At 44.9% G+C, this 12787-nt stretch overlaps 1 protein-coding gene across 1 annotated transcript in view; it reads right to left on the bottom strand.

Annotated features, from left to right (window-relative positions):
* Positions 1 to 6314: 6314 nt before the first annotated feature.
* Positions 6315 to 12787, bottom strand: part of srgap2 (SLIT-ROBO Rho GTPase activating protein 2) — a 98616-nt gene continuing 92143 nt past the window's right edge. Inside the window, exon 21 of the mRNA XM_048612088.1 lies at positions 6315 to 10295. Within this exon, the coding sequence (XP_048468045.1) occupies positions 9912 to 10295 (384 nt within the window). The 3' untranslated portion in view covers positions 6315 to 9911. The remainder of the gene's footprint in view (positions 10296 to 12787) is intronic.

Raw genomic sequence — 12787 nt, 5'->3', positions numbered from 1 at the left:
GGTAGCTGTGGGAGTCGGTGGGTTTGAAATAGATATCAGTTTTGAGGTGATCACCAGAGATGGAGACAGAGAGGGCCAGGAAGGAGAGAGAGGTATTAGAGATGGTCCAGGTGAATATTGAGATTGGGGTGAAAGGTGTTAGTAAAGTTGATGAACTGTTCAAGCTCCTCGTGGGAGCACGAGGCAGCGCCGATACAGTCTTCCTCCATTACATTGATTAATCACTCTCTCCGCGACTCCCTTGTCAGCTCCACACTCCCCACTAACCCCAACACCCCCAGCACCTTTTCCTGCAACCGCAGGAGGTGCTACACCTGCCCCTACACCTGCCCCCTCACCTCCATCCAAGGCACCAAACAATCTTTCCAAATCCGACAGGGGCTCACCTGCACATCTGCTAACATGGTCTATTGCATCCACTGTTGCCAATGTGGCCTCCTCTACATTGGTGAGACCAAGCGGAGGCTCGGAGACTGCTTTGTAGAGCGCCTGCGCTCTGCTTGCGATAAACGACAACACTTTCTGGTCACGAACCATTTCAACTCCCCCTCCCACTCCCTGGGTGCCATGTCCGTCCTGGGCCTCCCCCAGTGTCACAATGACGCCACCAGGAAACTGGAGGAACAGCCCCTCATATTCCACTTTGGGACCCTACAGCCGATGGCCTAAATGTGCACTAAATATTTTAAAATCTCCCACCCCCACCCTCATCCCATGGCCAACCCTCCCTCTCATCCCCGCCTCCTTGACCTGACACAACCTGTCCATCTTCTCTCCCACCTATCGGCCCCTCCCACCTCACTGACCAATCCCCACCACTCCCTATCACTCACCTGTCGCCATCACACCTACTTTCCCCAGCTCCACCCCTCCTCTCTCTATTTATTTCAGAGCCCCCTTCCCCCTCCCCATTTCTGAAGAAGAGTCCCGATCTGAAACGTCAACTTTCCTGCTCCTCTGATGCTGCCTGGCCTGTGGTGTTCCTCCAGCTCCACACTGTGTTATCTCTGACTCCAGCATCGGTAGTTCTTCCTATCCCTGGATTGAGTGTGCTGTTTTATGAAGGAAGGTTGGACAGACTGGGATTGTACCCATGCCGCTGAGAAGTGTAAGATGTGACCTAATTTGAAACATACACCATCATGAGGGCTATTGACAAACTGGATGTGGTGAGGCGATTCCACTGATGGGAGAATCTAAAAATGAATTCACTTTTTAAAAAATATAGTGGTGTCCATTTAAAATAGAGACAGGGAGAATTTGTTTACTCACAGAGGGTCTTGACTGTTTGAAACACTTCCGCAAAAGGCAGTGGAGGCAGATTTTTAAGTTGAATATTTTTAAGAGAGAGCTAGATAGATTCTTTGTCAGCAAAGAGTGACAGATTAGCAGGACAACAGTGTGGAATTATCCAATCCGCCCTGATCCTATTGAATGACATAGCAGGCTCAACAGGCCGAGTGGCCTTTTTCTAATTTGTGTGTTCATGTGTGGAATGACAAAAAGAAGCTTGGCTCACTTTCCAGAGCCTACAGCCTACAGCACATGAACTGCTCCTAATTGTGGGACAACTTCATAGCCTGACATAAAGGGCCAGTGACTGCAGCTGTGGGAAATAGAAACATGGTCCACATGACAGCAGAGGCCAAACTGAGCAGTTATGCAGTATCAAGGAGCTTTACCTGTGCTGTGCCTGTCCTGGGAGTATTTGATGGGGGCAGTGTAGAGGAAGCTTTACTCTGTTTCTAACCCCGTGCTGCCCCGGTCCTGGAGTGTTTGATGGGGAAATTGATAGCAATGTGTGTTTTGTCTTTCAGCACAAATATCCTGACTTTCCATGAGCAGGAATGTCAGCTGAAGAATGATTAAAAAAAAAAGTCCCTGCTTGGCCTGCTGTGTTCATCCAGCCCTGCACCTTGTTGTCTCGGATTCTCCAGCATCTGCAGTTCCTACTATCCCAGGAAAATTGTTGCTTTGCATGAAGCGCCAACTTGCAGTGGTAGTGTTCCTTCCTCTGATCCAGAAGTCCCAGAATCAAGCCCCGCCTGCTGCAGTAATGTGTGATAATATCCCTGGACAGATTGATTAGAAAACAAATCCAGGTGAAGAAATCCCACTGATGTAAACTGCAGCATCTGGAGCCCTCGTCTCCCGGCGATGGATAAATAAAATGTGGGTGCAATTCATAAATTGGCCATCGGGTGGAACCATTCTCTTTACCATCAGCAATAGAACTGGAGGGAAACCAAAATGCTGCAAATGTGTCGGGGATGGGGGTGTATGTCACCAACTGTAGTCCACCACCAACCCCAGAGTGCACTCTATATGGTAACTGTAGCCCCCACCCCAACAGTTTGTCCACTGTTCTCCCTCCCTCCCCCATCCTGATTGCACTGAACTGTAGCCCCCTCCACCCCCATGAGGACATTGTAACCACCCCCAGCCTGATAGATGTGGAACACTGTGGCCTCCCCACCACCGCCTGGCCAGCTCACAGTAACTGCACAGTGCACCCTGCTCAGCAGCATGACCCTTACCGACTCTGACAGAAATTGTCACTCCACCACTCCCCACATCCTGTGATGCAGCTTCCTCAGAGACAGCCATGTCCAACCCCTGTCCCCAACCCCAACCCCAACCCTAACCCTAACCCCAACCTCAACCCTAACCCGAACACCAACCCTAACCCTAACCCTAACCCTAAACCGAACCCCAACCCTAACCCTAAACCTAACCTGAACCCCAACCCTAACCCTAAACCTAACCTTAACCCTAACCCAAAACCCAACCCCAACCCTAACCCTAAATCCTAACCCTCAGAGACAGACCCGTCCAAACTCTGTCTCCTAACACTAACCCTAACCTTAAAACTAACCCTAACCCTAACCTCAACCCTAATCCTAACCTCTGTCCCCTAACTCTAACTCTATATGTCCCTATCAGACATCTGCACCCCCACTCTCTCCCCTCCCCCAGATCTTTTCCCAAAATCATTTTCTCTCTAATATCTTCATGTTTGTATCTAAAAATACCCCTTTCCACTAATTATTTTCCTCACGTTTTGTGATCAAAGGTGTCTGAGATGTATGTAACTGTTTTAGAAATTGAATTTTAAATTTGGGCCTATGTTTAGTTACTTTTCTGAAGGGTTTAATAACATAACTGTATGGGACTGTCCTTCCGAAACAGTAGCTTAATGTTGTATATGGCTAGAGAACAGTGACCGCAGGAGATGTAAATGGGAGAGATAGTAGGAACTGCAGATGCTGGAGAATCCGAGACAACAAGGTGCAGGGCTGGATGAACACAGCAGGCCAAGCAGCATCATAGGAGCAGATGTAAATGGGAGATTGTTTTTGTTGTAATAGCCCAGAGTCAGATACGTTGCTGTGGGCCTGGAGTCACATGTAGGCCAGGCTGGGGAAGAATGACAGATTTCCTTCTCTAAAGGACAGAAGTGAACCAGATGGGTTTTTACAGCAATCGACATCATCACTATTAGGCTGGCTTTTTATTTTATAGTTTTGAACCCATTGCCTGGAACATTAGCCTGTGACTCTGGTTTTCAACAGGAAGTATAAACATTGTTGATCAATTGATTGATTTGTCACATGTACCTAGATATAGTGAAAAGCTTTGTTTGCAAACAGTACAGATAGATCATAGGGTGAAAAAAACTTGGACAGAGTGAGGCAAACAGGTTACACTCCATAGGGCATACACGATGCAAAATCAACAGTAACAAGATCGAAATTATTTTTTGGTTTAGGATATTCTAGATTTAAATTTAATTTAGAAAAAACAGAGATTAAAAGTTTTTGGGCAGTTTGAAGTGCACCTGCCTGGAGTCAGAGCAAATAATGGGTTTTCTCCTAAAAATGGAGTACAGATTTGTTTAGAGAAGGCACAGTTACCTTGATGAAGAAATATAATTTGTGTAACTTCCAGACCAGGAGTGTTTGATTGGAAATGGGTAGGTTATTACACATCTTAGAAAGTATAAGCTCTGTTTTCAGTTTATCTATGCAAGACTTTGCAGCTCACAGGAACGAACTACGGAGAATCAGTTACATCAAAATTTAAAAATTGATATAGAAGGGTAATTCCTTTGCTTTTGAATTGCTGTATATGATAATGTTGGGGAATAGATATAAACTTTGTTTTGCTGGATGTTTTGAGATTATTCTGACTGCATTCTAAATCTAGATAACTTTTGTCTGTTTTTGTCTTTTATGTGATAAGCTTCTAGTCAATGTTAAAGAAATTCAGCAGCCTCATGTGACTGTTCCAGAGAATGACCAGTGTAACTAAAACAAAACTGATCAGATCAGATTTCATTCTGGGATCTAACATTTCCGGTGGTAACATCAACGGGGATCAGAACACTTATTGTTTGCTCATCAAATGTTCAGAACCTTGCCTTTTATGCCTGTAGGATGAGGTCCATTCACTTATTTTATCAGACAGAGTCCAGTGGTCAGTCACTGACGTAAAATCAAAACAGGGGAACCGTTATTTGGAAAGCAAAAGTACTCTTGGAAGATGTGTGATCATCTGGCGTATTTTCAACAATCAGTTTCTAAACTATGATCTTTGATCAAATGGTTTTCTGATCAACCTGTCCTCTTTCAGTCCCTGACATCTGGTTGTCTCTAGCAGGTTATCAAAAGCTGAAACCTCTGAGTTCCTGTCTTTCTCACAGTTCTGATGACAGCTTCTTTCTGAAACTGATTAAAAGCAGTCTTTATATTCCCTTCTCAAACATCAGACAAACCGAGCGACAAAGAGCATTATTATGACAAGAGATTTCCCAAAGAGAGGCTGGGTGTGATGAATTTCAGACCCACACACAGGGGCAAAATCAGTGAAACACCTGCTCACTCAGGCCCCATAGAACGTGCCAGTAAAGCCACTCCTAGTTTGTCAGCCACCTCCTTGACCAGCCATCAGCACAGTGAGACACTTGCAAATGATAGTTTCAATGTGATGCTGATCTCAAAACAAGGTTCAATCTCCACACACTTCACCAAACTCACTCATCTCACCGGGAGTGGCCCTCATGGTAGTAAATTCTACCTTCACTCACAGATGGTGAGGTATTAGAGGGAGGATGGGACAATGGACACTGGGAAAGGGACCCCAGCTCCACACAGTGACAAGGGTTTGGTTATCAATGCTGGCCTTGCCAGTACCTTGTATATCTCAAAAATCCAACAGAACCAATGATGCTGCCAATCCACTGAGGTTTAAGAGAAACCTTCAGGCAACATGACACTCAATCTATGTTGCACTGGGGACAGAGGAACAGTCTCCCAAAAGGAAATTCAAATGAAAAGTCCCCAAGGCTGGAGTTCAAATTGAATGAATTAGCATTGGATTCTCCCACACCTCTTCACCTTTGAACATTAAATAAAGTTTTGTTGATCACAGACTTCCAACTGAGCCTTCATCTCCCAATAAGTTTCCCTCAAAGCCACTCATTAGCCTGACTGGGAAAGATATTGCCATTCCTCAGCGTCGCTGAGTCAAAATCCTGGAATTCCCTCCCTAAGAGCATTGTGGGTCAACCCACAGCATGTGGACACTGCTCGATGCCATGGAAAGGCGGCCAACATCATCAAAGATCCCTCCCACTCTGGTAATGCTCCCTGACAACTTCTTCCATCAGGCAGAAGATGCAGAAACTTGAACACACGCACCAACAGGTTCAAGAACTGCTTCTTCCCTGTCATTATCAGACTGTCGAACGGACCTCTCTAATTTCAAATAATGTTAATCTTGCTTTGTGCATCTCCTGTGCAGTTGTAACCTTGTGTGTCTTGCTCTGTCTAAGCACCCTATGATCTGCCTGCACTGCTCACAAAACAAAGCTTTCCACTGTACTTAGGTACATGTGACACAGTAAATCAAATCAAAATCAAAACAGACCTGCAGCAGTTCAAGAATACAGTTCACCATCACCTTCCCAAGGGCAACCAGGGATGGGCAATATATGCTGGCCCAGCCAGCGACGCTCGCATCCCACAATTGAATTAAAACAAAACCTAAATGTGCCTTTCTCCCATTTTAACAGAAGGTGCAGTCAGGTCGTGTGCACAGGAGGGGAACAAATCAGTCACTGAGGCAGTTTGAACTGGATGAGCAAGGTGAGGAGCTTGTGTTTCTGAAGCCTTTTTCATATCTTCAGGATGATCTGAAGGATTTGACAGTTAGTGAGCTTCTTTGAAATGTAGTCACTGTTATAATACAGGAACCATGTGCTTAGCAAGCTCCCAGGCCGAGAATAATTCACTGTGATGCAAAGTACGTTTGGAGACTAAATGAGATTTATTGTTTTGACACTAATATCTAATATTCTGCACAATACTGTACCAGAAAATGCTGTACCTTACAGTCACTGTGTAGTTACATATACACAAATACTCCATACAATTAATTATTACAGCCTTAGTTATGCAGTGGTCTGAACACATCAACATCATTGGGTAGGAACTCCCCCAGCCATTAGTGAGCCAGATTCCTGATACTGAATGATAGGGAGTCACGAGAAACTTGACCAGACACTGCTCCCACTTCTCCCTGAAGCTACTGGCTTTGTGACAATGACCAATCTGGGATCTAGCCCAAGGCTGTGTCTCGTGTGCGTGGCTACACGCTGTTCCACTGTAGGAAGCATCACATTTCACCTCCACACTGTCCACTAGGAGTCAGTGTAGAGTGATCAGTGCTGGGTTCAGCCTGATTTGTATAGGAAATGAAGCTTAACTGCATGGTGCTTTGATCCATAGGGCCAACCTAATCAGGGATCAAATCTGGGAGGTTTCCGAGTTTGAAGGGATCAGAACCTGTCGATGGATACGTCTGTACCAATTGGGAACGGGGCATACTGTATCTAACAGGGGCTTACCCTGCCAGGATTGAGGGTCACACCCCCCCACTGTTGATCTAGGTAGCTAATGACCAAGCCCACAGTTGATACTAAGTTGGCCTGAGGGACGGATGGAGGAGCTGGGAGAGGGTGGCTGGTGTTAATGTCTAACAGGAGAAATGTCTATTGTCCTCACACTCACTCTACCCGCCTCACCCTCATTGTCAGACCAGGAGTGGGTCATCCAAAGGACAGGGATTTGAAATGAGAGTTTTCTCACGTCACTTTGCAATATTGAATCTTTTAACTCCCCGGTTTGTGAAGGTGTGAGCCATCCCTCAGCACCAACACTCCAAAACCAATTCCATTCCAGGCTGTTCGAGCCTCTCTGAGCTATGACCCTTGTGGCCAAAGATCGATAACAATGGAACAAAAACAGAAATTGCTGGAAAAGCTCAGCAAGTCTGGCAGCATCTATGGAGAAAAATCAGCGTTAACATTCTCGGTCCAGTGACCCTTCCTCAGAACTGAAACGTTAACTCTGGTTTCTCTTCACAGATGCTGCCAGACCTGATGAGGTTTTCCAGCGATTTCTGTTTTTGGTCCTAATTCACAGCATCTACAGTTTTGTTTTGGTTTTTGTCAATAACAATGGATTTGATCAGTTCCCCTGTGAGCCGTGAATTGTCTGTGAGCGCCTGACTCCACCTGCTGACTACCCCACCCCGCACCAATAATTACCCTCAGTGTCACCCCCTCTAATCCCAGTCCTGCCCTTCAGCCTCTACCCCAGGATCAAGTGGGAATCAGCAGCCCACAAGATTTAGAATAGGGCTATAAATACTCTCACTGCAGAGGGAGTTGGGGGGCTGGTTTAGAGCAGTGCAGGTATCAGAGGCAGTTCAGAGGAGAGGGTAGCTGGAGCTGGTCAAGGCAGTTGGGGGTATTTTTAGCAGACCAGAGAATGGGGTATCTATAGAAGGTGAGAAGAGGGTTAGAGGGGATGTGATGGGCCATTTGAGGGTAAGGGGGAGTTTGTGATGATCCATCGTTGTCCCCACACATACGGAGGATATTTTCAGCTGTCTCAGTATTCAGTTTCTTTCAATGAAAGCTGTCATTTTTGCAGCTCAGTTATTGGGCACTGGTGAGGCCAGATTCTGAAACCAAGCAGCTACAACGAATTCTCCCACTGGGTAAGTAAAAGGATTGTTTTATTTATTGTAACATTTCATTGAGTGGGTTGAGTTGTGGGGGGGAGCCAATGATTGATTAAGTTCCTTTCAGACATTTGTTAAACACCTTGGAATATTCCCGGAAGTTTCTCACTGTTCTCCACAACGAACATTGTGCATTGTGGGGCAGGTGGGCAGGGCAGGGGTTAGGTTCCAGGAGGTTCGGTAAGTGCTTCTTATTCCTATCTGTGGACGGAGCGAGGTCCCAGTTTCTGGAAGGAGCTGCCTGCTTCCTCGGGTTTCTCACTTTGGGCAGCAGCTGCAGGGAAATCTCCGACAGTTGTCAGGGGATGGAGTCCCACATGTTCCCTGCTCCTTTCATGGAACAGGCACCTGGATAGAGCATGTTCCAATGCCTTCCTACCATGGGACAGTCCCAGTCCTGCACTTACTCAGGAGAATATCGCTGCATTTCCACTGGGACAGTTGGCTGGGAGAGAGTACTCATTTACTGAGGAATAAGAGCGGCTTAAGGCTTGCTTCTCTCTCCTAACCCAGAAGCAGTCAGCTCAATCGCAATTCCTGAGATCAGACACCTCAGCACAGAGGGAAAGAGGCTAACACTGGGCCATGCCATGAATCTCCCTGTCATTCTGACAGTTTTAACAATTCTCCACACTCAGACTTAAAAGATATCATCATTCACTCTCTCAGACTTTAGTCAAACACTGAGCACAAAAATATTGGCAACAGGCTGGAACATTTCATCGACAAAATAAAAGGAATTACTAAGAATCAAAATTAATTTAAACATTTCTAAGATCACAAATAAATGAATGAAAGATTTTGGGAATAAAAAGCCAGTTTGTTGATTGTGCTGTGGTCCTTTTACAGTACAGCATCCGAGGGTGTTCAAGAACATCTCCCTTAAAAATAGTTTTTTTCAGCTAACCTACAAAACATTTCCAGTTTTCAATACCATGAATCTTTCAAAATATAATTCACCATTTACAATGAACTGTTCACAATAAAAGTCCATTAAAAAAAACTTAAAAATTAATTGCAGCAATTGGAACTTCGTTGTGCTAAACTCTGAAACTGCTAACAAGGCTTGGCTCCCAATACACATGAAAGGGTGAGCCTTGTTATTTGTTTCATTCTATAAATGTACTCAGCCTTCAAAAAAATAACATTAAACGCTAAGGAGGACACAGCTAGTCCTGGATTCCAATTTCTCTTCTTTTAAGAACTGGTGGTTTCACACATTCCATGTCGAGGGATGTGACTTTTTGGTGGTGAGTTTTTGAGCCAAACCAATGGCCCCAAAATACCCGTGTCACCGTAGCAGTCATGAAGATTTAACCAAAACAATAAAACTGTTGCTCTTCATGGCAACAAACGATTTTGTTGCTGTTTTGCTTTTCCTTCAATAACCAAACACGATGGCACAGGATGAGTGTTGAATCCTGTAGGTACATGGGCAAAAGTCTGGGAAGTTATGGATTTCAGAACATTGGAGAGACCGATGGAGCACACACCAACTCAAAGATTTATTTGGTTTGAAGGACTGAATGATGTCTGTGTTAGGTTTGTTCCTAGTTTCACTGTGAAGACAGAAATATTATGTTGAAGCAAAAGTTGGCCTTTGCTGGTTTAATGCATCGTGTGAAATGGAAGGAAGATCTAGAGTTCACGACAAGTCAGAACGGATTGGCATTCTGGATGGAGAACGCTGCCAAACTCCAATCACAAAGCCAGCTTCTCCAGCTCAACGTTGATTGAAGATGCCAGTTTGGTCCCCCTTTTCCCTGTTCACAAACAAACAAACAGCAACTCTTTCAATCATCCATGTGTCTATGCGGAGGCTCTCACACAGTGCAGGACTTGTCTGTCGGTTGCTGTGTGGTCGGTGAGCCGAGGCTGGGGGTGCTTGGGTTGGTTTTTGGAAAGACGACAGGTTTGGGCCTCAGTGCGGGAGGCTTCACCTGGGCTGCTATTTTCACAGACTTCACTGGCCTGAAGGTGCATGGCATATCCCCGGAGGAACTGGCACTCCTCTGCAGAGAAGACTCCGAGTCCTTCAGGATGCGGGAATGCAGGGGGCTGGAAGGTTCAGATGTAGGAGCCACTGATGGAGACGTCTTCATGGGTTCCAGGGTGTCTAGGACCACGTCAGGGGCATGTTTCACTGTGCTCTGACGCTCCAGTTCCCGGAGCTCATTAAGGGCTGAATTCATTGTGGCCTCAATATCCTACAAAACAAAATTAGCCAAACTATTAGGAAGGACCAAACCTGAAGCTGAGGGATTCACTGAGGCAGTCAGACAGACATAAAATCAAACATAAATACCAAGTTAAAAACTGAAAAAAACTGCAGATGCTGTAAATCAGAAACAAAACTAGAAATTACTGGCGAAGCTCAGCAGGCCTGGCAGCATCTGGGAGAGAAATCAGAGTTAACATTTCAGGTCGAGTGACCCTTCCTCAAACCAAAGGCCTGTTACAGAGCAGCCTGTACATTTGACCTGACTCAGGCAAGCACTCACCAATTCTGTAATGCCTGATCTCAAACACAAGCCAGATATTTCTGTGTGTGAGCAGCTCTGATCCAACTTGACTTTTCATTTCAATTGTTCATTTCACATTCTATGATCCAACTTTATTTTAAAGCAACATTTAGGATTTATTTGATTTACCTCCTTTAATAGCTTGGGCACCAACCAACTACACATCCAACAGATTAACTGGCTAAATAAAAACCGAAAGAACTGCAGGTGCTGGAAATCAGAAACAAAAATAGAAATTGCTGGAAATAGCAGGTCTGGCAGTAGCTTCTTAGGAAGGGTCACCGGATCTGAAAAGTTAACTCTGATTTCTCTCCACAGATGCTGCCAGACCTGCTGAGATTAACTGGCCATGTGTTTAATTTAAATGGGAACTTGTACAAAATAACGTGGTAACAGTGACTACACTGAGAATAAAACAAAAACAGAAACTACTGGAAAAATTCAACAGGTCTGGCAGCATCTGTGCAGAGAAAGTGAACCTTCTTCATAACACCAAGAATAAAACTTGTTGGAATGTGCTAAAGATATGAAGAACACTTTATAAATTAGTTTGTATCGTCATACATCTGTGGTAAGTGTTCCACATCTGCCACCATATACTTGGGCTGGCTATATGTAACACACTTTGATCCATGGATTCTATTTCTATATAATCTCTGGTGATTTATTCATTGCTGAACTAATACACATGGGACAACACGGTGGCTCAGTGGTTAGCACTGCTGCCTCACAGTGCCAAGTACCTGGGTTCAATTCCACCCTCGGGTAACTGTCTGTGTGGAGTTTGCACATTCTCCCCGTGTCTGCGTGGGTTTCCTCCGGGTGCTCCAGTTTCCTTCCACAGTCCAAAGATGTGCAGGTTAGGTGGATTGGCCATGCTAAATTGTCCGTAATATTCAGGGATGTGCAGATTAGATGGGTTTATAGGGGATGGGTCTGGGTGGGATGCTCTGAGGATCGGTGTGTTCTTGTTGGGCCGAAGGGCCTGTTTCCACACTGTAGGAATTCTATTAAAAAAATACCTCCAGATACAGCCTTAACTGAGAGCACTACCACGCAGAATCAGTGATGCTTCTGGTCATGTGATGCCATCAAGTACCTGGCTCACCTGCATGAAGTGCTCCTTAAAGGGACGTCACTCTTGAAGCAACAATATCATGTCATTCTAATTTAATTTTCCCCACCCATCCTTCCTAAGGATATTTTCACCATCAAGACTGCAGTACTTTAAACCTTAATCCTTTAGAAAGGCCTGACTTCCGGGGGAATAAGGAATGGGAAGAAAGCTGTTCACCACCCTCGAACTAGGAAGGAGATCCAGTGTGATCACTAGAAATCAGGTAGGTCAATCAGTGACTATTCCAACAGATCACAAGCTCCTGTGAATTATAAATGGTCAGATTAAAGCCAGTGAGTGGAATAACCGGCGTAAGGCAAGGTCATCAGATTTTTATTGTCAAATGATTATGTTGTCATTCCCAACACTTGGAATCAACTTATGGATCATGTTGGTATTCTGCATTCATGTATTCCAGTTATACACATGACAGTGCAGTATATACTCATGTCCTGGCAGTGTTTACACAGCCAGTTATTCACCATGCTACGCATCCCAGATATACACAGGACTGGGCAGTGCGTTTACAAAAAAAGAACTCAGGACGCTGGAAGTCAAAAACAAAAACAAATGTTGTTGGAGAAACTCAGCAAGTCTAGCAGCATCTTTGAAGAAAAAGCAGAGTTAATATTTTGGGTCCTGTTCTGAAGAAGGGTCATTGGTCCCAAAATGATAACTCTGCTTTCTCTCCACTGATGCTGCCAGACCTGCTCAGTTTCTCCAGCATTTTTTGTCAGTATTTACAAAGACCAGTTATGTACAAGATGGTACAGCGTTTACAATCCCAGATATACACAGGACAGTGCAGTGTTTACAATCCCAGCTATAGACAGCATCGTGCAGCATTTACAATCCCAGCTAAAAACAGGATGGTGCAGCATTTACAATCCCAGATATACACAGGACAGTGCAGCGTTTACAATGCCAGCTATACATAGGATGGTGCGGCATTTACAATCCCAGCTAAAAAACAGGACGGTGCAGCATTTACAATCTCAGCTATACACAGGACGGTGCAGCATTTACAATCCCAGCTATACACAGGATGGTGCGGCATTTA

Source organism: Rhincodon typus, chromosome 25 (assembly GCF_021869965.1).
Source record: "Rhincodon typus isolate 14 chromosome 25, sRhiTyp1.1, whole genome shotgun sequence".
In the NCBI taxonomy this organism is placed as follows: domain Eukaryota; kingdom Metazoa; phylum Chordata; class Chondrichthyes; order Orectolobiformes; family Rhincodontidae; genus Rhincodon; species Rhincodon typus.
This window is presented reverse-complemented; position numbering and strand designations above follow the sequence as displayed.